The 22,211-nt window shown below is 42.0% G+C and overlaps 2 protein-coding genes across 3 annotated transcripts in view; both read left to right on the forward strand.

Annotated features, from left to right (window-relative positions):
- The window catches only part of ptpn5 (protein tyrosine phosphatase non-receptor type 5), a 61,925-nt gene extending 49,029 nt beyond the window's left edge, over nucleotides 1-12,896 (forward strand). Inside the window, exons 3-15 of the mRNA XM_029523285.1 lie at nucleotides 5,835-5,943; nucleotides 6,888-7,164; nucleotides 7,831-7,953; nucleotides 8,110-8,205; nucleotides 8,414-8,670; nucleotides 8,823-9,015; nucleotides 9,481-9,565; nucleotides 9,819-9,898; nucleotides 10,060-10,197; nucleotides 10,321-10,431; nucleotides 11,316-11,476; nucleotides 11,779-11,892; nucleotides 12,716-12,896. Coding sequence (XP_029379145.1) covers nucleotides 6,895-7,164; nucleotides 7,831-7,953; nucleotides 8,110-8,205; nucleotides 8,414-8,670; nucleotides 8,823-9,015; nucleotides 9,481-9,565; nucleotides 9,819-9,898; nucleotides 10,060-10,197; nucleotides 10,321-10,431; nucleotides 11,316-11,476; nucleotides 11,779-11,892; nucleotides 12,716-12,809 — 1,722 coding nt within the window. The 5' untranslated portion in view covers nucleotides 5,835-5,943; nucleotides 6,888-6,894 and the 3' untranslated portion in view covers nucleotides 12,810-12,896. The remainder of the gene's footprint in view (nucleotides 1-5,834; nucleotides 5,944-6,887; nucleotides 7,165-7,830; nucleotides 7,954-8,109; nucleotides 8,206-8,413; nucleotides 8,671-8,822; nucleotides 9,016-9,480; nucleotides 9,566-9,818; nucleotides 9,899-10,059; nucleotides 10,198-10,320; nucleotides 10,432-11,315; nucleotides 11,477-11,778; nucleotides 11,893-12,715) is intronic.
- Nucleotides 12,897-16,676: 3,780 nt separating this feature from the next.
- Nucleotides 16,677-22,211, forward strand: part of dusp8a (dual specificity phosphatase 8a) — a 38,256-nt gene continuing 32,721 nt past the window's right edge. The window contains exon 1 of one of the 2 annotated variants that reach the window (XM_029523133.1): nucleotides 16,677-17,006. The gene's annotated coding sequence lies outside the window, so the exon portion shown is untranslated. Of the gene's footprint in view, nucleotides 17,007-17,182; nucleotides 17,313-22,211 lie in introns of those variants that run through there. The other variant, XM_029523134.1, reaches the window with a different exon arrangement.

The following is a 22,211-nucleotide window of genomic DNA, read 5'->3' on the forward strand; positions in this document are numbered from 1 at the left end:
ATGTACCATATGCACGATTCGTCCTGTATTCATAAAATTCAAAAGTTATTGGCCATTTGCTTTTTTGCTTTCTCCTAAATTGAGATCAACTCTCCTTTCACGTCGTCCTGAGCTCTAAAGCTCAATAATCAGTAAGTTAGATCTTGTTGGATTGATTGATTTGTACTAATAGTAAGATTAATGATGATCTAGTTTTACGGGGGATTATGTGCCGGGCTATTCTGTTTCCAGATATCCTACAGTTTGTACTGTGCTGAGCTACCGGCTGCTGGCAGTATCTTCTCATGTATTTACAATTTGCACATGATGGCGGGAACCCATCCATGTTCGTATCTACATCGTGGCAGAAAAGTCTGAAAGCTAGTTATAGGTTGGTCCTTTGAGTCACTCATGGTAACAAATCCACAGAATTTCCACCTGAGCTGCCTCGATCATAGGTTCATAAGTTATAAGTTATTTGAATTATATTCCAAATGAATGATAACATTGCTGTATGTCTTGTTTAGGATTCCAAATATTTATGGCCAAATTATGAAGCAAAATATCATTTCATAGACAGCCTGGGTCAAAATAACAAACAGAACTATACGTAGAAACAGAACCTCAAGGCTGAAACTGTCACAAAAGAAAATGTTATAATATCAAACTTACTAAATTACAATGTGGGTTCTCTTCGCCTTTATACTTCATTTTGCTTAACTTAGAACCTGTGAGCCTCATTCATGGACACTTGTGTCTGTCATCTTGTGGTCGCTAAAGCACATTGCAGTGATCTGTGTCCAATCAAGATGGCCAACATGGTCCACCAACATGCACAGTAAGTAAAAGTTTGTTGAGGCCAACAGAGACTATATGACAGATCTGTCCCATGGGGCGACTTAGCAAGGTTTGCAAATAATTTGTGAAATCAGGAACTAGTAACTGAAACTTAAAAACACAAAAAAGGCACTAAATAAAGCTGGCATAGAATTTGCATTGACAAATTTAGCTTCTTACACACACACCCACATCCAGGCATGCAACAACCAGCATGCGGCAGAGACAGAAAGAGCAAGCTGCAGCTCCGCAGGTGTTTTATATTCCAGGTGACTAAAAGGTTTGGACTGCTGCAAATCCTCGTCGAGGAGGGAGGATTCAGAGCTGAGGGCAACAGAGTTTACACACATACAGAGACGAACTGTTGGATCTGTAAACTGCCAAGAAATAGTGATATGTCTGTGCATCTGTTCACACCTTGCTTCTATCAAAAAGTCATTTATTCCAGGCTTAAATTAAGACTGCAAAGGTTTGTGTTTGCCATGCTTCTGAGAGTAGAACAAAAAAAAATCATTATGTTTAAAATATGATCCTGGCCCAGACGGCTTTGGCAGTGTTTCTCTATAACAACATTTTATTTGGAAAAAACAAACAAATAAATAAATAAAGTATTCTGTGTTTATGCTCTGCCAGTATAAGTGTTGATCAAGTAGTGTGTGTTTTCGGCTGGTCAGATCGGAGAGCTGACAGGGAAAAGCTGCCATATGGCCCGACAGGAAGGAGGGAGAAAGAGAGCACAACACGTTAAAGAGGGCAGAGAAGAAATGACAGGAGGCTGTTAAAAGAGAGGGAGAGCTGGGTGGTGTAAGGGCTGCGATGGAGACCCAAATCATGGATATAAGAATGACGGAGCCCGGGAAAAGAGTACAAACCTGGGTGATGAGGAAGAACTGCGTCGGTGGGGGCGGGGAGTGTGTGATGGAGATGAGTGAGATACAGGCTGAGGGAGGTGGGTGGCAGAGCCTACAGCTTGGAAGCAGAGGAGGTGACAGTGGGGGGTGTTCACTGCTCAGTGATGTGTTATGATCCAACCCCCCCCCCCACCATCACCACACACACACAGAAACACACAGTAACATGTATTTGTCACTTGGGAGGACGCTCATTTGACTTGCATGTAGACTTGATGCTGGAAAGAAGCCCATGAACAGATCAAAACGCTGCACCGTCCTTTCCAGTGTGTGTCCAACTCCAACATAATGGTTCCTGGTCAAAACATCCTTTTTCATATACTAGTCATAAAGATATTGTTTCATTTTTGTAAAAGTGCAACATCACGTCTTTCATTTGTTCAATCAGCAGTAGATTTTTAATGATGACTCTTTTCAGTCACATTTGATGCCGTACTGAAATTGGCCCACGTACAACTGCAGGACAGGTGAATGTGGGAGTAACTCAAACTAAACTACATTACCCATGTGCACCGTAATGGAGGTAAATGTCATGCAGTGCAGTGTTTTGGGTTCACTGGAGTGATTTTAATAGTCTTTGAGCAACAGTCAAGTTGAAATTTGTTTTTGTCTTTTATGAGGACTTAGGACACGGAAAATCACCAGACTTAGTGTTTCGCTCAGAGGCTCAGTAGTTTACTTTAAATGAACCATATTTTGGAGCTGGGTGCCTGTAATGTGACTGAATCAATAGATTAATGTTCCCACAATATGATTTCTAACCATACATATACACTCGCTCTCTTTCCCACTCTCTCTCTCTCTTTCCAGCTCCCTTGCTTGCTCTCCCTCATTCTGGCTCTGTTGCCAAGGCTACCGTACAGCCTCTTGCTGCATATACCTAGAGGAAGCTGCCGCCTGTGGATCTCTCTCTCTTCCAGGATACAAACAAAAGAAAACCCATCAGACTTTCATACCTCCTTCCCTTCGTACCGCTCTCTTTCGCACTCGGACACACACCCACAATTTTAGATTCTGCCTTTCCCAACCTCACACGCATCCCTTGCCTCTCTCCGTCTCTCACTGTCAGTCTGTCTGTCTCCTTCTCTCATGCAAACACGCTTATTCCTCTCCCAGACAGGGGAGCAGTAAAGGGATTGGCGTGGTTCTAGGTGTTTGGCTCCTGGTCTTTGGCTCACAGGGAGCAGAGCAGCAGATGGCTATGTGAAGACGGGCTCAGCCAGGTAAAAGGACTTATCCTGACCAGACTTAGGGCTCTGGGTGAGTGACTGTTCCAGCCTTCCTCTCCTCCCTCTGTCTCTCCCTCATTCCCCCTCCGTGGCTGTGCGACATGAGGTGAATACCAATTCCTCAGTATAGCCCCCACGCTTCATATTGCTGCTGCGCTTTCTTGGCTGTAAAAAGGTAAGGATGTGTGATGAGGGCTCTGTATGCGTGTGTGTGTGTTTTCCTGGATTATGAAAAACTGATCATTTGCCAACAGGTTGGTTCTTTGAATCTGTTATTGGCACTGTATTTCCTCCCATCTTTTATTATTATTCAAAGCTTCATTTCCTCTGTGTTTTATCATGCCACTGTGACAATGTGGGAGTTACCAGAGAGCAAGAGATGCAACAGTCCCCCTCCCTGGTGATTCATTACTAATCCATCCAGAGCAGCACTGTGTGGCCGCTCTAGCTCACCGTAGCCATGTACGTGATATGAATGGTGTTTTGACTTCGTATGAATGACTGTCAGAAGACTGCCATTCCTGCGCTGTTTTGTTTTTTTTTTTATGCGGTGCTATCATCTAAAACAATGCTGTGTCACAGGGAATCTCGATTTTTCTCCAGGGAGACTGTAAACCTATTCGCTCTGCAGCACGTTTCAGTAATTTACAATCTATAGTTTAGGCTGATGTTTATATTTGTGTTAGTGAGATTTCCTGGAGCTGCTGCAAAGGACTGGAGGTGAATATGTAAACAATATAGCTGATTGATTATCTGTCTCTATGATGTACAGGAAGAAGCTGCAAGCTTGCTGGGTATTTCTTTTTTAAGCTCGTTTTCAGCTTACGTTTGTCTTAGTATCAAGTTTTGTTTTTTTTTTGTTTGTGTGTGTATGGGAGAGAAAGGTCGATGAGGCAGGTCTTAGCCCTCGTGACTTTATCTCACATTACCATCCCATCATCACTTTCAGTAAGAGCTTTCTCTTATCTTGTCTCTCTGCTACATGAGCACTTCAATGGCACGCTCAATACCTCAGTTTTCACACGTTTTGGTGAACCTGGAAACAGGAAATGCGGTTGTGGTGTGCATGAGATTTCACTTTAATGATTCGAGCATCAGAAAAAAGCAAAAGAGAAGCCAAACATTTTTCTTTTTTACTTTTTTTTTTTTTTTTTTTTAATAAAGTAGAGAATAGATTTTGAGACATCGTCTGTCTTTCCAGATGGATATTCATAAAAATGTGAGCAAGCTGAGCCATAAGCTATCTCAATAAAGGCTTTACACGACTGTCACCATATCCAGTCACTCCTGGATGAATGGTTCTCCCGGGACAGAGGCCACAGGTTTATTGTATGGCTCTGTTTAAACTCAGCAGGATGGTGGATGCTTTGAATGGGTGCAGATCAATGGAAACACTACTCACATACTCTATTTGAAGACTGAGGGGGTGGTACTTGTAAAGGCCCAAAGACAGTAGACCCTCGATGAGGAATCAGCTGTCAGGTTTAACCCAAGGTATTTGCCACAAATCCATTTGGCCTGATTGTACACGATTGATGCAGTATGCCATTTAGATTGGAGTTTGTGATTGTGTAAACAACAACCATGACCACTGTGCTGGCGAACATAGAGTGTCCGAAGATGGACCAAATATTGTGTGGCCACACAAGGCACAGTGCTGGGGCAGACTTAAACCCCCTGCCAATACAGTTAGGATTTTATGGTAACTGACACATTGAGGCCTTAAAAATCATTTAGGATCTCCCCACTTATAAAATAAAAACTTACAGTAGCCTTCTTTATTTTTTGGTTTCTGTTAAATACTTTCTGATAGTAGTAGGGCCTCAGTATTCTTTTTAAATCCTAGCTGTAGTGCAGGTCAAACGTACCAGACAGCTTATCAACAAACTTTCAGCAGCAAAAGGAAGTGACTGAAAAACAAAGTTATTTACCTCAAAGAATGAAAGCAAAGAAAGGTAGAATTTTTGGGAGGAATGTGAATATTGTCTCTGCTCTCCCAGTGCAGATGTATGTTTGTGGGTAGTTTTTTTTTTTTTTTGCAGTGTGTCTACCAAAGTCTGTGTATTTGACCGTGTGCACACTACAGTATGTTGGTTGCCACAGTTACCAAAACGCCAACCTCACTGCGTCACCACTTCAGACAACCTTCATATAAAAAAGACCTACTTTTCCTCCCATTCATCCCTCCATCCACTCAGCAGCCCATCTATTGTTTAAAAATGGAAGTGTGCTGAACTTTCACGGCTGCTCTTATACAACACTATCTCTGCGTGTGTGTGTGTGCCAGCCTTTATAGGTCTGTGTACATCGTATGTACGCATGTTGCCATGCCTACGGGCTTGGCGTCATCACTTCAAAACCACCTTCACAGCAAGCAAACAGAGATAGAAAAGGACTCAAAACAGCTCCCCTCTGTTCAACACACGACTGGTGTGGTCTCATATTCCGCTGGGCTAACCCCGTTCGTTCAACAGGGTCCAGTGGCACCGAAGGAGAGGAGGGGAGAAGATGGAGAGGAGAAGAGAGGAGAAGAGGCTTGACTTCATGCATACTGATTGGACTGGAGCAATTTGAATCAATTTCTGAGGTCGTCTGCTCAGTCTGACTCAAATCATTCGTGCCTGTTAGGGGCGAGGAGAGAGAGGCAGAGAAAGACAGAGAAGGAAAAATATTGGCAGCACTGTGTCACCTTACACCTCTATAGTACCCAGCGCTCATGACGGCACAGCTGGGCACTAACAATGGTGCTACTCTGGTCCATCTACTAACTCTGTCCCGAGTCACGAGGTGTTTTTAGGGTAGCATTTGGGAACAAAATTGAGAATGTTTAAAGTGCCGATAAGATGTGTAAGTCTGGATCTTTCCTTGCGTCCTTCAGAAACCACTCTGCCGCACAATGGCTGACTATGGCTGGTTGGTACAGGATACAGGGTTTACCTTGATCATGTGATCTGACTCTCTCTCCAGTTCACTACCATCTATCCTAGGTGAGTCGTGATTGCTTTTACAGTTCGTTTTTTTTTTTTTTTTTGTTTTAATAATCCTGCAAGACAACCAGGAAATCACTTCCTCATGCAGTGTCTCTTGGTAGTCATTGATAAAAACTTGTCCTAAACTCATTCTTGACAAATTTAGCAATCCGTAACACATTCAAATTAAAGTGATATGTACGCAGACAGTACACCAGCACTCACAAGCCCCCGCATTCACACATCCGCACAAACCACGTGGTGGTAATCAGTAAAATGTAAAAAAACTAATTTATTAATGGTTGAGGAACAAAAGAAGAAAGGGCTTTGAATGTGCTGCTGACTGATACAGAGAAGCTGTGTGCATGCATGCGTGTGTGTGTCTGTGTGTGTTGTCAGTAGATGATAATGCTCAGGATGGATGAGAGAGATGAGAGCCACTCTGTTGCCAAGGCAACGAACAGGGCTGTAAACATGCTACCCCTGACTCATCTCTCCACAATAGAGCTTCTCTCTCACCCTCTCTCTCTCTCACACACACACACACACACAGATTCACCCAATCTGAGAGAGACAAGAGGATGCAGAGACGAGAGCTACTCCAATAAGCACAACGCTTTCTGTCATATACACACTCATTTAAAAAGGCACAGTCACACACAGCTAGCTCCTCATTGAACTAAAAATCAGTATTTAGTTTTGTAGAGACCTCTAGACAAAGACATCAATATAAATTCTTCCCCAGACATTTTTTGACACAATTGAAACATTCAAAAGAACATTGCTCTCATTGGCCTTTAAAGTAAAAACACAAATTTTTATTATTCTTTCTCAAACAGTGTTACGGAAAATCTTTTAATTTTTTGCTGCTGTGTTAGATTTTGAAATGTGCACTAATGACAAAAAACAGACTCACAAAGCAGGGAAATGTCAAATAAGACAATAGGATCCTTACTCAACAGGGGGATCATGACCCGCCGGCTGAGCAGCTCCACCCGTTCCCACACAGAGGACTCCATCTTCTTGAGGCCTGACGAAGACCCTGTCTGGCTGGATGAGCCCACAAAAAATGAGAAAATATGTGGCAGATCCCCTAAAAAAGATGGACTCCCTGAATGCAAAGACGGACCCACAGTGGCCCAAAGCCCACAGGGAGAGGAAGTGTTTCTGCACAAGGTGTACGCACTGGTGATTGAGATCCACTGCTGGGCTGCACTGTTTGTCATCTCCCAAGTCACGGTATGTGAACAACCTGCAGTTATAAACGTGGATAAAACCTTTACTCATTTGTAGATGTCTACTTAAATTTCAAATATGTTTTGTTTTTGTTTTGGGTTTTTTTTTTTTTTGTTTTTTTTTTGTACCACAGTTAAGCTTTGCTTTCCAGCTCTGAATGTAATGCACAGTGTAAAATCCACAGTCGTGTAACTGCAACATTAGCAATGCAAATCACAGCTTCGCACTTGAGCACTGGGTATTCTCTCAACTTGACCCTTATTGCACGTAGATTTTCTTTTCATGTGCATCATTGCATTACCATTCTCTGAAGCGCTTTATTCAGGGATGGAAAATATTTTTGAGGGGGCCAGAAGTGGACACATCATTTGTATTCATATGCTCTTCCCGTCGCTGTCTCCTGTGACTTCATGTTTGATTCATTCAAGAAAAAAAGGACAGGTGCTGAATTATCATATGTGAAAAAGAACAAACCTCATAAATGCAGCCGTGATTATGACACCAGACTGCATGTGGTCAATTTACATATATTTGATGCCTGCGCAATAGGCCATCTCCTTTTCTGCTCTGCTCGCTTTTCACCTGAGTGCAGCCACAGTGCTGCCTGATTACCAGTGCATGAATGACTGGAGCTGTGACAATCTGCCTTCCCTCCTTTTCTGCTCCCAGGGCTATTGGGTGTTTTTTGTGATGGAAGGAAATGGACCGCTCTCTTCCATCTACAAAGCCCTGCAGGTCATTGACTTCTACCTTGGCTTTATCTTGCCATGCCACCCAATCTTTGGAATGGATGTAAGTGTCAGTCCTGGTTCTCACCCTGAGCTGTTTCACTTTGTTTTGGATGAAAACCTCAAAGAAATAAACCTGAAGCTTTGATCCATCTGGTGTTGACTGAGTCAATGTGCCTTCTCCTCTTTCTGCCTCTCCTTCTCTCTTGGTTCTGGCCAGTCCATGGTGCTGATGAGGGAGGTGGTGGACACTACACAGTACAACTGGATCATCCAAGTCACTGCAGGCATCGGTGTGGCCATCTGTATTATCATGGTAAAAATGGACTGTTTTCCAATTTCAATCTCCTTTTAAGCAAGAAAAAAAAACTAATTTAAGAACATAACCAGAAACTATCACCTGAATCATTCATCTTCATTTGCATTTTGACAGATTTCTCACTTTATTGGTTTGTTTCTCAGATGAAAAGTAGATGCACATATGAGGAGAATAAGTGCTTACCTTCTCCTGGTCATGTCCTCAGGCCATCCACATGGTGTATAAATGGTGCTATGGCACTGGCTTGTGGTCGTCGGGAACAGTAGCAAAGGACATTGGTGATCGGCGTCAATCAGTTAGCCGCCAGCCCTCCTTCACTTTGTCAGAGTGGACGGATGCTCAAGAGGATCTATTGGACCTGGACCCTGTGCCCCAGACGCCCGTCTTTGACATGGCCACTGACGCTAAGACAGAAGGAGATGCTGCCACCCTCACTGTGACACCTGTGGGGCTTCAGGAGAGGTTAGAACGAAAGAAAACCCTTTTACATCTTTTGTGTCTGTGCCTACAGGTACTTTGTGTTCATGTATTTAAAATCCGTACTCTCACATAGCAGATGGGAACAAAAATTTTACACCCCAATGCATTTTTTTGATCCTGTATGTATCCCACAGGAGGGGGTCCAATGTTTCCCTGACCTTGGACATGTGTACACCGGGCTGCACTGAGCCCTACGGCTACGGAGCCCAGCTCTCCCCGAGAGACCAGTCAGCCCAAGAGTACCTCCGGCAGGGAACACACATCCTTACCCCTGCCATGCTACACACCCGGGCCATGGAGGACCAGAGCCTGCAGGCTGAGTTTTATGTGAGTGTGATAGCACCTCACCCGCCTACATGGTTTAGTTTAGCAGAGATGAATAAAGACTCACCAGAAAAGACGTATTCTGACACACACTTACCCATGGGCTCACATGTACGCACACACCAACACCCAGCAGACCTCTGCACATGCCTGCGAGCTTTTCCACTCTCTGTTAGTGGGCGAAGGACTGAGAGATACCAGCATATTTGCATACAAATCAAACCCGCAGGGGATTCCAGCATTGGCTGGGCAGGAAGATGTGCGATTGAGATCATACCCATTTTTCCCAAAGTCTTTCAATTATGTTCAATTTGACAGCAACAGTATGTGTGTGAAGGGCAGTGGATGACTTAACATCTTATTATTTCATAAAGTGCTGTTGTCTCGTTCAAGGCAAGACAAGGACTACCCTTAGATTCCCACAATGGCTGATTGTTGTGTTGCCCATTGTTTTACATCTATCGGCAGGAAACTCCCATGAACTTTGTGGACCCTAAGGAGTACAACTATCCAGGGCTGGTGAGAAAGAATCGCTACAAAACCATTTTACCCAGTGAGTACAGCTGAACTGTTCGGCTCGTTAGAACATTCACTTAAAGCAAAAATGTTCTGTGAAAGGTCTGTATCTGTTCATCAGATTATTGACACAGCATACAAGAAAAGATACGAACCAGCTTCATAATCCAATGAAGCTGTGAGACATAATCAATTACATGTGCTGTATACAGTTTACATGAACATTATTTCCCATCATATTCAGGCATAAGTACAACCCATCTGTTTGTCTTTCATGATAATCTATGCAGACACACACAGCAGAGTGATCTTGAAGTCACTGGATGAAGATGATTTCCTCACTACATACATCAATGCTAATTATCTCAACGTAAGTGAAAATATGTCGATTAAGAAACAAAATCTTGCACAAGCACTGCTCTGTGATGTCCTGTATTTGTTGTCCGTGGATGTGCTTTGTATTCCATCTTTGCAATTAACAGAGACAGATGCCTGTATGTGACTGTGTGTGTGTGTGTGTGTGCGCTGCAGGGTTATGGGGGTGTGGAGCATGCATACATTGCCACGCAGGGTCCCACCGTGAATACAGTGGGGGATTTCTGGAGGATGGTGTGGCAGGAGAGATGCCCAATTATAGTGATGATCACCAACCTGGAAGAGAAAAATGAGGTGAGTGCGGTGAAATGAAAAATGATGAGGATGGTCGGTGCAGTAGTGGATAAATAGACAGATAAGCTGATGATGGGATACATACAAAAAAATATCCACTTGTGTGTCCATTGTGTCTTGTAGAAATGTGCAGAGTACTGGCCTGAGGACACTGTGACCCATGAGGGCATCGAGATCACTGTCGTTATGGTAACCCAGGAGGATGACTACAGTCTGAGGGTGTTTACCTTGAAGGTAACAAAGACAATCCCTCTTTCACACAATAATGATCAGTTTAGTGCATACATAGTGTACAATATATATTATTTAGTGCGAAATAACTTTTTGTTCATGAATTTAATTTCTGGAATTTGTATTTAAACAAAACTAAAGTCACAGTCATGCCTTCAGTGCAATGGTTTTCGATTAATGCAAACATGATCACAACGGCATTGCTGATATGTATAATGCTTATGATGTTCACCATTTAAGTTTTACAATTTACCATTTTAACATTTGGTAATGACAACCAAAAAAATTATGGTTAATTGGACTCATCAATAATGTGACCTGACGATGAAAGGTCCTGAGGAGAACGTGCTTTCCGTCCCTCCAGTATATATGATTACTGCGCTCTGATGGAGCTGTACTCTTTCAGTTTCATTCATGTGTTCATGACAGGTGTTTTGTATTTAATTTGGGGTCACAGTGGTACTGCCACTTAGTGAGCCGAACATGATAATTCACTAAATGCAGCCTGCAACTGATTACCAAGCACCAGGGGATTATTATATAACTTTACTCAACTTTAAAAGCTTTTTGTTTATTCGAGTCATCTGGTTTATGCCGTCTATCTGTAGGATTGATAATCATTGTCAGTGTGACACTCAGAGTAGAGGCAGTCGACAGACATGTTTATCTACAGTTCAGGCAAGTGAGAAACAGACTATCTCGGCTCTTTTCAATCACCGTCACTCTTTCCGATTCTTGCTCTGCATTCATTGTTGTCGTAGCAACTAACACCAAGGTAACAATTTGTATGTATGAGGAACAACAGGCTGATCAAAAATTATTCTCAGTCTGTCTGTGCCATGTTCACAGATGTATTTCATGCCTGAGTGTCTGCGTGTTTTCACCAGTGTGGCGAGGAGCAGCGCAGACTGCAGCAGTACTGGTACACCTCCTGGCCTGATCAAAAGACCCCAGACAAGGCTCCACCTTTGCTTGAACTGGTGCAGGAAGTGGAAAGGGCCCGAGAGGAAGCTCCACCCTCCAGTGGTCCTATAATTGTACACTGCAGGTGTGAAGGCTGCACGTTTGTTATATGTGGGCAAGCAAAGAGTTTTATTATATTTCACTTATTATATATGCGTTCAGTAGGCTCAAAGTCAATAATAAACTATTATTACAATAAAAAACACTGCACTTTTGCAAAGGATTTGTCTACTCTCAATTCTTCAAATTGTTTCATTTCCCCAGGGAAATTTTTTTATCATTCAGATTAATGGGATCAGTGTTAATCAATCCACTAATCCATTAATTTTCTTTTTCTCCAATCTCCATCTGCTTCCATCCCTTCATCCTCCAACTTAATCTCTGCAGTGCTGGAATTGGTCGAACGGGCTGCTTCATCGCCACCTCCATTCTGTGCAAGCAGCTGAGGACTGAGGGTGTGGTTGACATCCTGAAAACCACCTGCCAGCTCCGTCTGGACAGGTGAGACATTTTTAGCACGTACACATGCTCATTTCCCGCTTTATCTCTTGGCATGAAGGCTCGAGTGACGTACTTTGAGTTGACATAGTTCCAAATCACAAGCTAAGTCGCTGTGAGGTTCACCCCAAAATAAAACATTTTGAAAATCAATAATTTTATGAATGACAGATAACATATATCAAACATCTGTCACACATTTTTCCAAATGACTAAGTTTATCAATTCCTTTGTACAAACACCATCTAGTTATTGAGATATTTTTAGTCAAAATTAGAGCTTTCCTGTTTTCCCTGATATCTTGGGCTTCGGCTGCAGAATCCAATAAACCTCTCTTATTCACAGTTTCAGATTTGTCAAGTTGGAAAAGCACAGATGTAACTAATGTCGTAATGTAAGGAGACTGTCTCAGCCTGCACAGTATCTTTGCACGGGCACATCTGCATCGAAAGCAGTGATTATTGGTGTGATTAGTGATTAGTGAAAATGCCAGTATTGTGTGTTGCATGGGCTGTGTGAGAAAACTTATGAGCATAACATTATTTGCTGGACCTGTTAAAAGGTGATACAGGTTTAGTTCAATTTAGATGTGAAGTATAAATAACAGAAAATGTGGTCATCACGGATCACCAAAGTGAGTACATGTGAATCTATGGGCATTGTGAATATTTCATAGCAACCCAATTTAATCCCACAGTGAGGATTGTTGACACATTTTTCTCTGGACCAAAGTGCTGCACTGACTGACACTGGTTATGCGACTAAAAGGTTGTAAAAACTTTTCTTTTCCATCTAAAATGTACTTGTTTTTCTGTGTGTTTGTCAGGGGCGGGATGATCCAAACATGTGAGCAGTACCAGTTTGTGCATCATGTCCTCAGCTTGTATGAGAAGCAGCTGTCTCAAACTGTTGAGGAGTAATACAGTCGAGCGCTACAGCCAGACCGAGACACACCACTGTACACTATACCGCCTCTGGTGGTATGCACCACTGTACCTAGCTAGCATCATCTCAATCTCACCCTTTAACAAGTTCGCCCCATGGTAATCTCTTCACACACGACAGGCTCGCTCAGACAGGACTGAATGGCTGACATGAAGTTTGTGCTTATGCTGTGTCTTTTAGCAGAACAAACAAATAACATTTGTGGGTGTTATTTGTCCCCTCGGTCCTGGAGGGTCACAACAGTCAGGCCCAAAATAATCCAAGTCTGCAATCCTGACATTTTGACATCATTTCATTTGCACTGCTGACGTTTTTATCACGTTACTGTACATGAGTCTCAGACATCAAGACCTTGTTTGGTACTTGCTCAGAAATACAACCCCCACCCCACATAATGTATGTAGAGTTATCAGAAGGGTAAAGTGGAGTTGAAGTATAATCAGATCACCCGCAGAGGTGTTAGTAGATTATTGCAAGAAGTGCGAGCATAAATTATGTCTACAGAAATGATCAAATGCCAGCCTAATATTTAACTCTATATAGATATAAAATTTCATATTAAATATAAGTTAACTAACGTCTGGCTTTTTCTCATTGACTCCCATTGACTTTCACTTTAATGTAAAAAAAAAAAAAAAAAAAAAAAAAATCATTACAGATGGCCCGTTTCAAATTTTGGATGCATTCAGGAGCCACCTCATCTTTGGGTTGCATGGTGCTAAGTGTTCATTAAAGGCATGTGCAATGTTATGGAACATAGGAATGTATAACAATTAGGTTATTGATTAACTAATTAGGATTTCTGTGCAAACTACAGTATTAAAGTTTTACTGTGCTGCCTGTGCAGTCCTCATGGCCCATGATGTTTACAGTAAACGACTCCTGCATTGAGGCCACATAGTCCTACTCCCAGAGGCGCCACAGAGCTTGTGACACTGAGAGGACATAGATCTTAAATCCAGAAATATATAAAAAAAAACAAAAAAAAAAAAAACAATGTAGAGATCTGGGGAATCAGACATAAACGAACAAGAAACTGTAATTCAAGAGGAAAGCAAGATGCTGCGCCCTTAAGTGATGAAAATGTTCACATATAGCTGATATTCTTGTACATGTTCCATCGCCATCGTGACGCTTGCCAGCCTCGAAGTTGCGTGCTCTGTGACGCCTCTTCTTTCAACAGTAGCTCAAACACAACTGTGAAGTAAGAAGCTCATGATTGTTGTATAGACAGGCCAGGCCCAATCTGTATGAAGCACAATAGACCAACTAAGGTTGTCTCTCTGATGTTCAGCTGTAAAAGTTCATTTTTTTCCCATATTGTGTTTTGATTGTGTTGAGTTTAATGGATTGCATGTGCTGTATGGGACTCCACAGGTCCACAATCAAAGCGACGTGATTGGTTGTCCTGCTTTTTGTTGTGTATCAGGGTTTAAGCCTATTATATTGCTTGCTCTCAGCCAATGCTTTTGATACAGTTTGCTTTTGTGAAACCAACCAGAGATATTTTTAGAACATTTTGATACAATCCTTTCGAGTAGATGCCTTGTGTATATTTCCGTTTACACCATGATGGAATGTAGCTCATACTGTGGATCAAACCATTGGTTTATATTGCAAGATTTGACAGAACAAAATGTGACAACTACCTAAGTTACCTTACAGTACAGAAAATAAATAGATTATGTTCAGTCTTGAGTATAATTACTTTATGCCTTTAGGCTTTGCTTTAATATGCTTTGCTTTCTGTGTATGTTTTTATCGTTTTCTTGGAGAATTTTACCTCAGACTGAGTTTATACGCAGTCCCCAATCTAGTCCACCTGTGACTCAAGGCCACTCTCAGTTGACAAGATGAGAAATAATTGCTATGTCTAAGGCAGCTAAAACAGTGAAGTAAGTTTTCTATGTAACAAAAATCAAACAACTTCTATCTTAATGAATGCATCAGATCAACAGTTTTGAACATTATCAGAGGATTGAATTTACTGTGTGCACTTGGACCAATTTAAAAACATAAAATGAACTAGCAAATTAAACTGCCAAAATTCCCTTTTCCAGGAACACACGACAGAGATCAAGAAGTGAAGCTACCACTCGTTGTCAGACCATTGACATAATCCTCTGATAATGTCAAGAGCTCTCAACTAAACTCTTTTTAATTTGAGTGCTTCTTTTCAGTGCTTATCTGGTCCTCATCTGATGATCAAAATGAGGACGGTGACATAGTCAAACAGTAGACATACAACCAACCAGCAATCAGTATTCCTCTCTTCAGCTACAATATTGCTTTAAGTTGTGAGTTTTTGCATCCAAATAAAGGTAGATTTTCATGAATATGCGTTTTTTGTCTTTCTCCCCTTCCTCTCTAGAAACATTCATAGATACACCTGATCGGTGAGAAAATCTCATGCTTAATAAATTGTGGTTAAACATCTGTACCACTAGATGTCAGTGTATTCAATCTAATTGTGCAGGCTGCCAGGAGCGCTGCCACCCTGCATTCATCTGCTTACTCTCAAACATTGATGGCAGACCATCAGAACAAAGGCTTTCAATCAAACAAAAGAACATTTTACAAATGGTACTGAATTCCACATCTCACTTACTTCAGCTGTTTTACCCAGCATTTTTTAAAAACTGAACTGTGGAAAAAAAAAATCAATCTTATTAAATTGACCTTTTTGATTGGAGTAACACATTCAATGCATTTTTAAATATTATCAGTTTTTTTAAGTCAGGAAACAGCAACAGTCCAGTCATATGGGTGTTTTGCTGGTTCCCTCTCAAGCTCTCTTCTCAGGACTGTGTGAGCAGCACAGTATGTATTTGCTTTTTGTCTTCCTCACGCCCTTGTTAGTTTTGCTGTTAAAAATGACACCTCCAGTGAGGTGTGTGTGCTTGTACAAGGTCTTAAAGTCATTGTTAAAAACATTCATCTGTGTCAGCATATGGACCGCAACTGGCTTAATCTTAACTTGAAACAAACAATGATTTTTAATTTTGGTATTATTGTGCTTATTTATTACTTTGCTTTTTTTCAAACTCCACTTTATCAACTGTGCAGCAGCGTGTGTTACAACATTTTATAATTGTATTGTACAATTAATTTACAATTCAGGTTTTTATAAGTAGGATTTTATATTTGCGTGGCTGGTGATTCAGCTGAATGTTGTTTTTAACAGACAGCATAACTGACTGTTGAACGTAGTTGAAATTCAAATAACAATAATTTGAATGGGGCTTTTACGGACGGCTCATTGCCTTCGGGTGAAACTCCGTTTAAATGTCGTGGTCGTCTGAATCATAAAATGCGGTGTAAATTGACTAGAATAAAATCAAATTTACTCTATGTCCTGAACAGGCAAAATTATGGCTTTATAAAGTGATTTTACTCTTCTCAAATATCCACAATCTCTACCACAACACAGTAAAACCTTTGTCTGGGTGTTACTTAGCACATTTCATATGTGACCACGGGCTAAAAAGCAACATCGTTATGCCAAAGCATTTTACAATGTATTTAAAGGCATCGTGTTCACAAAAGGAGTGGCTAATTTCTTAATCTTTTATCACCATGTGTCTGGATTTACGTTCAGTCTTGTTTCATGAATACAGAAACGTCGTTTTGTCTCGTTTCATTTTGCGAGTGCGTCCCCTTTAAAAAGGCGGACTGTCCCTTTAATCTGAGGCTCAGAGCGTTGACGTCACCGAGCCCCTGAGCCTCATGCGTTGATTGGCTGGAGGTGACGTCAACCTCATATCCTACCCCCCCCACCCCCGCCACCCCCACCAACCCTCCACCCCCCCGCCCCCCCCGCCCCCCCGCGCTGAACCATGACCTCATCGCTTTAGTTCATGAAAGTGCTAAAGTGCACCTTCTGTAACTGCCCCCCCTCCTCCGGTCCTCAGGACACACCGCTCGTCTCAACTTTACCTAGCCGGGCTAAGCTAACGTCCCTCCGGTCAGTGTGCAGGCTGAACGGGCCGCTCGTGGCTCCTCTCCGCGCTTCCATGTCTCGTTCGGTCCTGGCGCTGTCACCCTCCGTCAGCTGTGTCGTCCCCGGCCACACCGCCAGGTAGACACCGGCCAGCCCCATGAAGACACCGCGGCGGTCCCCCCCTCACATGGAGGCCAGCTGAATACCGTACAGCAGCCGCTCGGAGCCGGAGGTGAGCGTTTGTGCGTTTGAGTGTTTTCGTTGTTGTGAAATACAAAAGTGTTTGCCGCTGTTTAGTGTTACACGCTGAGCTAGCTCAACGTTAGCCGCCGTTGCTTACCATCTGCGCTCGCGCCCCCTTCCAATACACAAGCATATACACACACGCGCGCGCGCGCTGCTGCAGCGGCAGCAGCGACTGTCAAAGCGCGCGCTCTCCAGTCCGAGGCGCGCGCTCTTCTGATGATGGGAATTAAACCTGTCCAGACCTGAATTATCGATTCAAACGCGTCGCCACCGACCGTCCGACTGTTTAAAGGTAGGCAGCGGGTGCGCAACCTTTTTTTTTAAATTTTCTGTTTAATTCTCATGTTGCGGCCCGTAATCACCACAGGCTGTCCGATCAATGGACAGTTTCATCTTCGCATGCGGTCATATCCACGCGTCATAACAACATAGAGCAGGTTTCCCACTCAAACAACGCGCACTAACCTTTTTATTTTGTTAAGGTGTCCTTTAACGGTATTCGATGCCAATTGTTCAACATTTGTAAAGGCAATGGTCGTAATGTCCGCGTCGACTTCCATTCTTATTTGTAATCTAGGTCGGTTTATTATAGGGCGCTCACGACCGCTCACCCTCATCATTGTTGTTAACATTATCAAGCAGGCTACGATGTCCCGGCTATTTTTCTGTGGTCTTCTAACTTTATCTGCATCAGTGAATATTTCGTAATGATTTTCAACACTTTTTAAATATATAAATATAATATATAAAAAAGAATTTTTAAGAAATATGTTGTCTTTATGCAAGGTGTTCTTCATACTATATCAGTTACCTTCTCTTGATTATTGTTATGGCAGAGTTGAGGGTTGTCCCAGCTTGTTATGTGACACCGCAGTCTGCAGCAGCCTCACAGAGGGAGTATCGATCAGAGGACCTCAGAGGGCTTTATACTTGCTCATGTTGTTTACACTGTGATGACGCTTCTGCTCCACCAGAATCAAACAGGAATTGATTTTTCAAAATTACACGATCACCACAGCACCATGTTGTGCAGCCATGTGTCCCCTTTTATGTATGGCAGTCTTTTCATTATATTAACTCTTTTCGTAACGAACACATTCATTATTTACAGACAGCTGCTTTCAACCAAATGGAGCAGATATTCATAAACATTCATTTTATTGTTATTTTTGAGCTACTGGAAAATAATTTTTGTTGAGAGGACAATGCAGATTAACCTGTAATAAAAAATATTTTTAACTGCAAGCAGAGATGTGATCAGATTTCTCTTAAAGATTAGCTAATGAAAGCTGTTATCAGTTATTGATCACCTATTAACCCTGCAGTCCTCCAGCAATGTGCCTTGTTGTGGTAGCGGCACACATTCCCTAAAGAGACAGACAGCATGTAAACACAAGGGGATTAAGGGTTTTAGTTCATGGGAGCGTCTGAGGCACAGACTTCAGACCACGGGATGCTCTGATGATGTAACTGTTTGTGGCCTAAACAAAAAAACTCATGTCTCTCATTGTTTGAAACTGAGCTTCATATCAGTCTACTCAAGGCTGTAGCCACAGGTGACGTTATGCAGAGAGTTAATGAATAACCTGGATGGTATTACATCAGCGTTGGTTGCCCCCCAGTTGCTCTCTTTGTATTTTCCTCTCTCCCTAATGTCTGATATGGCATTATCTAGTTGGTTAATCAAGCTTTGTACATGGTCTTGTGTGAAAAGCCAGTGAATATGTCTGTGTAGATTATCCATTTAATGGAAATGAAAAATCTTCCTTTATTTTATTGCTTTGTTATAAAAGAAAAAAAATGCTGTTTTTATGATCCATCTTTTATTATCAGCTGTAAAGTTAAGTCTATAGATGATTTGTTTGACAGTTGGCCAGCCAGGGGAAAATGTACGTAGCTCTGGAATTTCCTCTTTCCTCTTCTGTTAAAAACATGATATCAGTCATTTTTCAACACACATACATCCTTAAATCTTAATAAATAATATTGATTTTGGAATTCAGTTCATATGTTAAATAGCTTTTGATCAATCATCTCATCAGCCATTGTTTGAACTTGTTGAAAAATGACCAAGTTTTGCAGATTGTCATGGAAAGAGTAGACATGACATAATGTTTGGCTTAGATTAATTGCATGATTTTGTATTCATCTGAACTCTTTAATGCATGCTTATCAACCGGATACTCCAGCAACCCTGGTACTCGTTGTAATGACATAAATGATAATGACAGTATCTTGGAGGCACTGCAGATAAATTCAACAAGATTAAAATAAAAAAAGGACAAGCCGATCTGGTTCTTCCGCCTTAGTCGACAAGGTGTAACTGAACTTTAAGGAAGTGCACAACCTTTTCAGCCTATGTCTTTTGACTATGTTAATATTAAACTTGCTGTCTCAGACCAGAGAAGGATGGATCTATTTTTATCAAACAACTTGTAGAGAGAGTTGTAGATAGCATATAATGTCATCATTTGTTAGATGAATTTGATAACTGCAGTTTAGTTGTACACCTCTTCAGCTCTATTTTATAAACGTGTGTACCACCGTCAGTTTTAGCTTTCACTATTGTGTCCTCATCCAACATCAGCACCAGTAGCATCCCATCACATCACGCTCCCAATGCCCCCCTGATCACCCTGACTGGGCTGTTTCTATGGCAACAGCAGAATCTGCTCCAGGCCTGTACACACTGTCCCTGTCTCTCTGCTTTCTCTGCTCTCGGCTTGTTTTCCTCTGTATAGCCGAAGCTTCACAGCAAGCTCCTGGCCACTGCCTATTTTAGTTTGAGGAGCTTGCTTGTTTTCGCTCTGTATTGTTCCTGCCTGGATGCAAGATGGAGGAAGAAAGATGATTTTGCATAAGAAGTCGGCTTGAGCTTGTTGTGCTGAGTAAGGTTATTTGCTTTTGCCTCTATCTATATTATCTACCATGTCATGTCTCTCTCTTACTAAATTTAAATTTTCCTCTTTTTTTTCCCTTTGTGTTCTTTTTCTTTATTAGCTTTCATGTACAGAAACAAATGGTCCATATAGAGTGAAGTTTTAAGGATGAGTATGTAATTGCACAGACAGATGCTGAGGACCGATGTCTCCCTCTCCCTACTAACACAGATGTAAACTTGCATGCTCCTCGACTCCCTATCTTTGTCCAAAAGAAAGAGAGCAATATAAAGGGAATGAGAGAAATCGAAAACCGAACATCTGAGACGCGGGGCGGGTGACAGAGCAGTCGCCATTAGACGTACGCAGCGTCAGATGTTGTGTTCAGCAGCACAGGGGAACGGCAAAAAGAGAGAGAAGCATTCACATCCTGGAAGCTGTGTCATTAGTCTCTCGGCTAAAGGGCTCTGCACCATATAAGGTACGGCATAACAGGTGATGGGGCAGGTTGTAATGTGGCAGGCACTGCTTATGTTAGGGAAGCACTGACATTGCAGCAAGGCGTAATACTCATGCAAAAAAGCTGCTGGGATGCACATCATGGGAAAAATGGGGTAATGTCTCTATGCCCGTATGCTATGTGCTATATTGCTGCAGATCACCAAGTTGTGCATGCTTTGTGGTATTGATGCAGAAACCTGCATGCAATCATGCAGAGCAGAAAGGATTAGAAAAAGCGGACTAGATTTATTTGTCTGTATTTCGTTGTTTACATGAAGAATAAGATGCACTTCATCTGTGTTGTGTCCTGTGCACAGACAGCCATGTTTTTACTGCTACTTTCCAACAGAGCAGCAGTTTGGCTGTGCTTACTATGCAGTTGCCGCTGTCCATCTAGACTTTCTTCCATGTTTCTATGCTGTTGCTATTGCATTAGGCAGGTTGCCAGGCAGCAACAGCATTTGTACATCTATGTTCATGTTTGTCCAGCAGCCTATAAGACCAGTAGGACTTCATTTGCTTGACAGAAAATTATTATTTTAGTGAATCCTTTAAGGAATTGTGCACAGCATTTGTTGTAAGGAATGTCACTGCAACACATTTGTCACATCCTTAACTTTGCTTTAAGTTTGGTGCAGACGTCTGCAACTTTCTTTTCTTCTTTCTGTCACTCAGCTCTTCTCCTAATTTTTATCACTCTTACAGTGTGTCTCTTTGCATCTCTTTTCATACCTGCTCCATCTTCTCAATGGCCCCCTCCCTTTCCATGAACTGGCTGAATTGCTAGGCTGGTTAGATTCTTGCTGAATAAAATACTTTGTTACCGCCCCGGTTCTGCTTCTCTTCCCTCTCCCACCCTGCATGTTGGTTGGTGGCAGAACCAAGGTGGAAAGTTGCAGAACAGAGCTACCTGGACATCTTTTCAAGAGACCAACAGATCAGAAGACAGTTTCTCTTCATGTCATGTCTCTCAGTTTATCTCGCCAACTTTCCAATCACTGCTATGATGAGTAAAATGTTGCGTTTGCTTTGTTTCACATAGACAATGCTCTTTTTTTTTTTTTGTCATTCAGTTATTGTTCCCCTTCCACTGTGTGTTCCTTCACTGATATCTCTGGTACTCTCCCTTTTAAACCAAGGTTTAAACCTCCGTTTAGGCTTTGGGGTAAATGAGAGAAGGCCCATTCATTTTTCATGACACCATGTGCCTGTAGATGAATAAAACAACACGACTGCATTCACATTCTGACCTTCTCACTTGTCGCTTGACACCTGATTGATCAAGGAGGTGGTCATCAACCTACAGAGTTTTTATTTGTATTTTCTCAAACAACTGGTAATGTGGAACTATAGGTTTTTTGGTGTGTGTGTGTGTGTGTGTGTGTGTGTGTGTGTGTGTGTGTGTCAGATGCACACATGCTGTAAAGAACATGAGCAGCAAGAAGATCACAGTGATTAGTAGTGATAGATAGGACAAGGCAGTTCATCAAGTTTATGGATGGCTCTTTGGGGCACACACAAATTCATGCACATACACAGGATGTCACACAGGCCGTTTGCTTGTGTCCAGACCTGCTCTCTGAATTCCCCTGGCTTAATTTATCTCTCGTCCTCAGTTTCCTGTTTCATGAGCTACCTCACAAGAGACCCTTCGATCAAAAACAGCCAACCTTCACACACACTTGTGCAGGCACATGCACACTGGTGTTTTGTTGTTGTGCATGTTGAACTGAGATTGTTGGATTTCTATTTGGATGTGTGATGTTCCTTCAGATCCAGGAACGATAAATCCCAGTGGATGATCCAGTTGG

This window comes from Echeneis naucrates, chromosome 16, assembly GCF_900963305.1.
Source record: "Echeneis naucrates chromosome 16, fEcheNa1.1, whole genome shotgun sequence".
Taxonomy (NCBI): Eukaryota; Metazoa; Chordata; class Actinopteri; order Carangiformes; family Echeneidae; genus Echeneis; species Echeneis naucrates.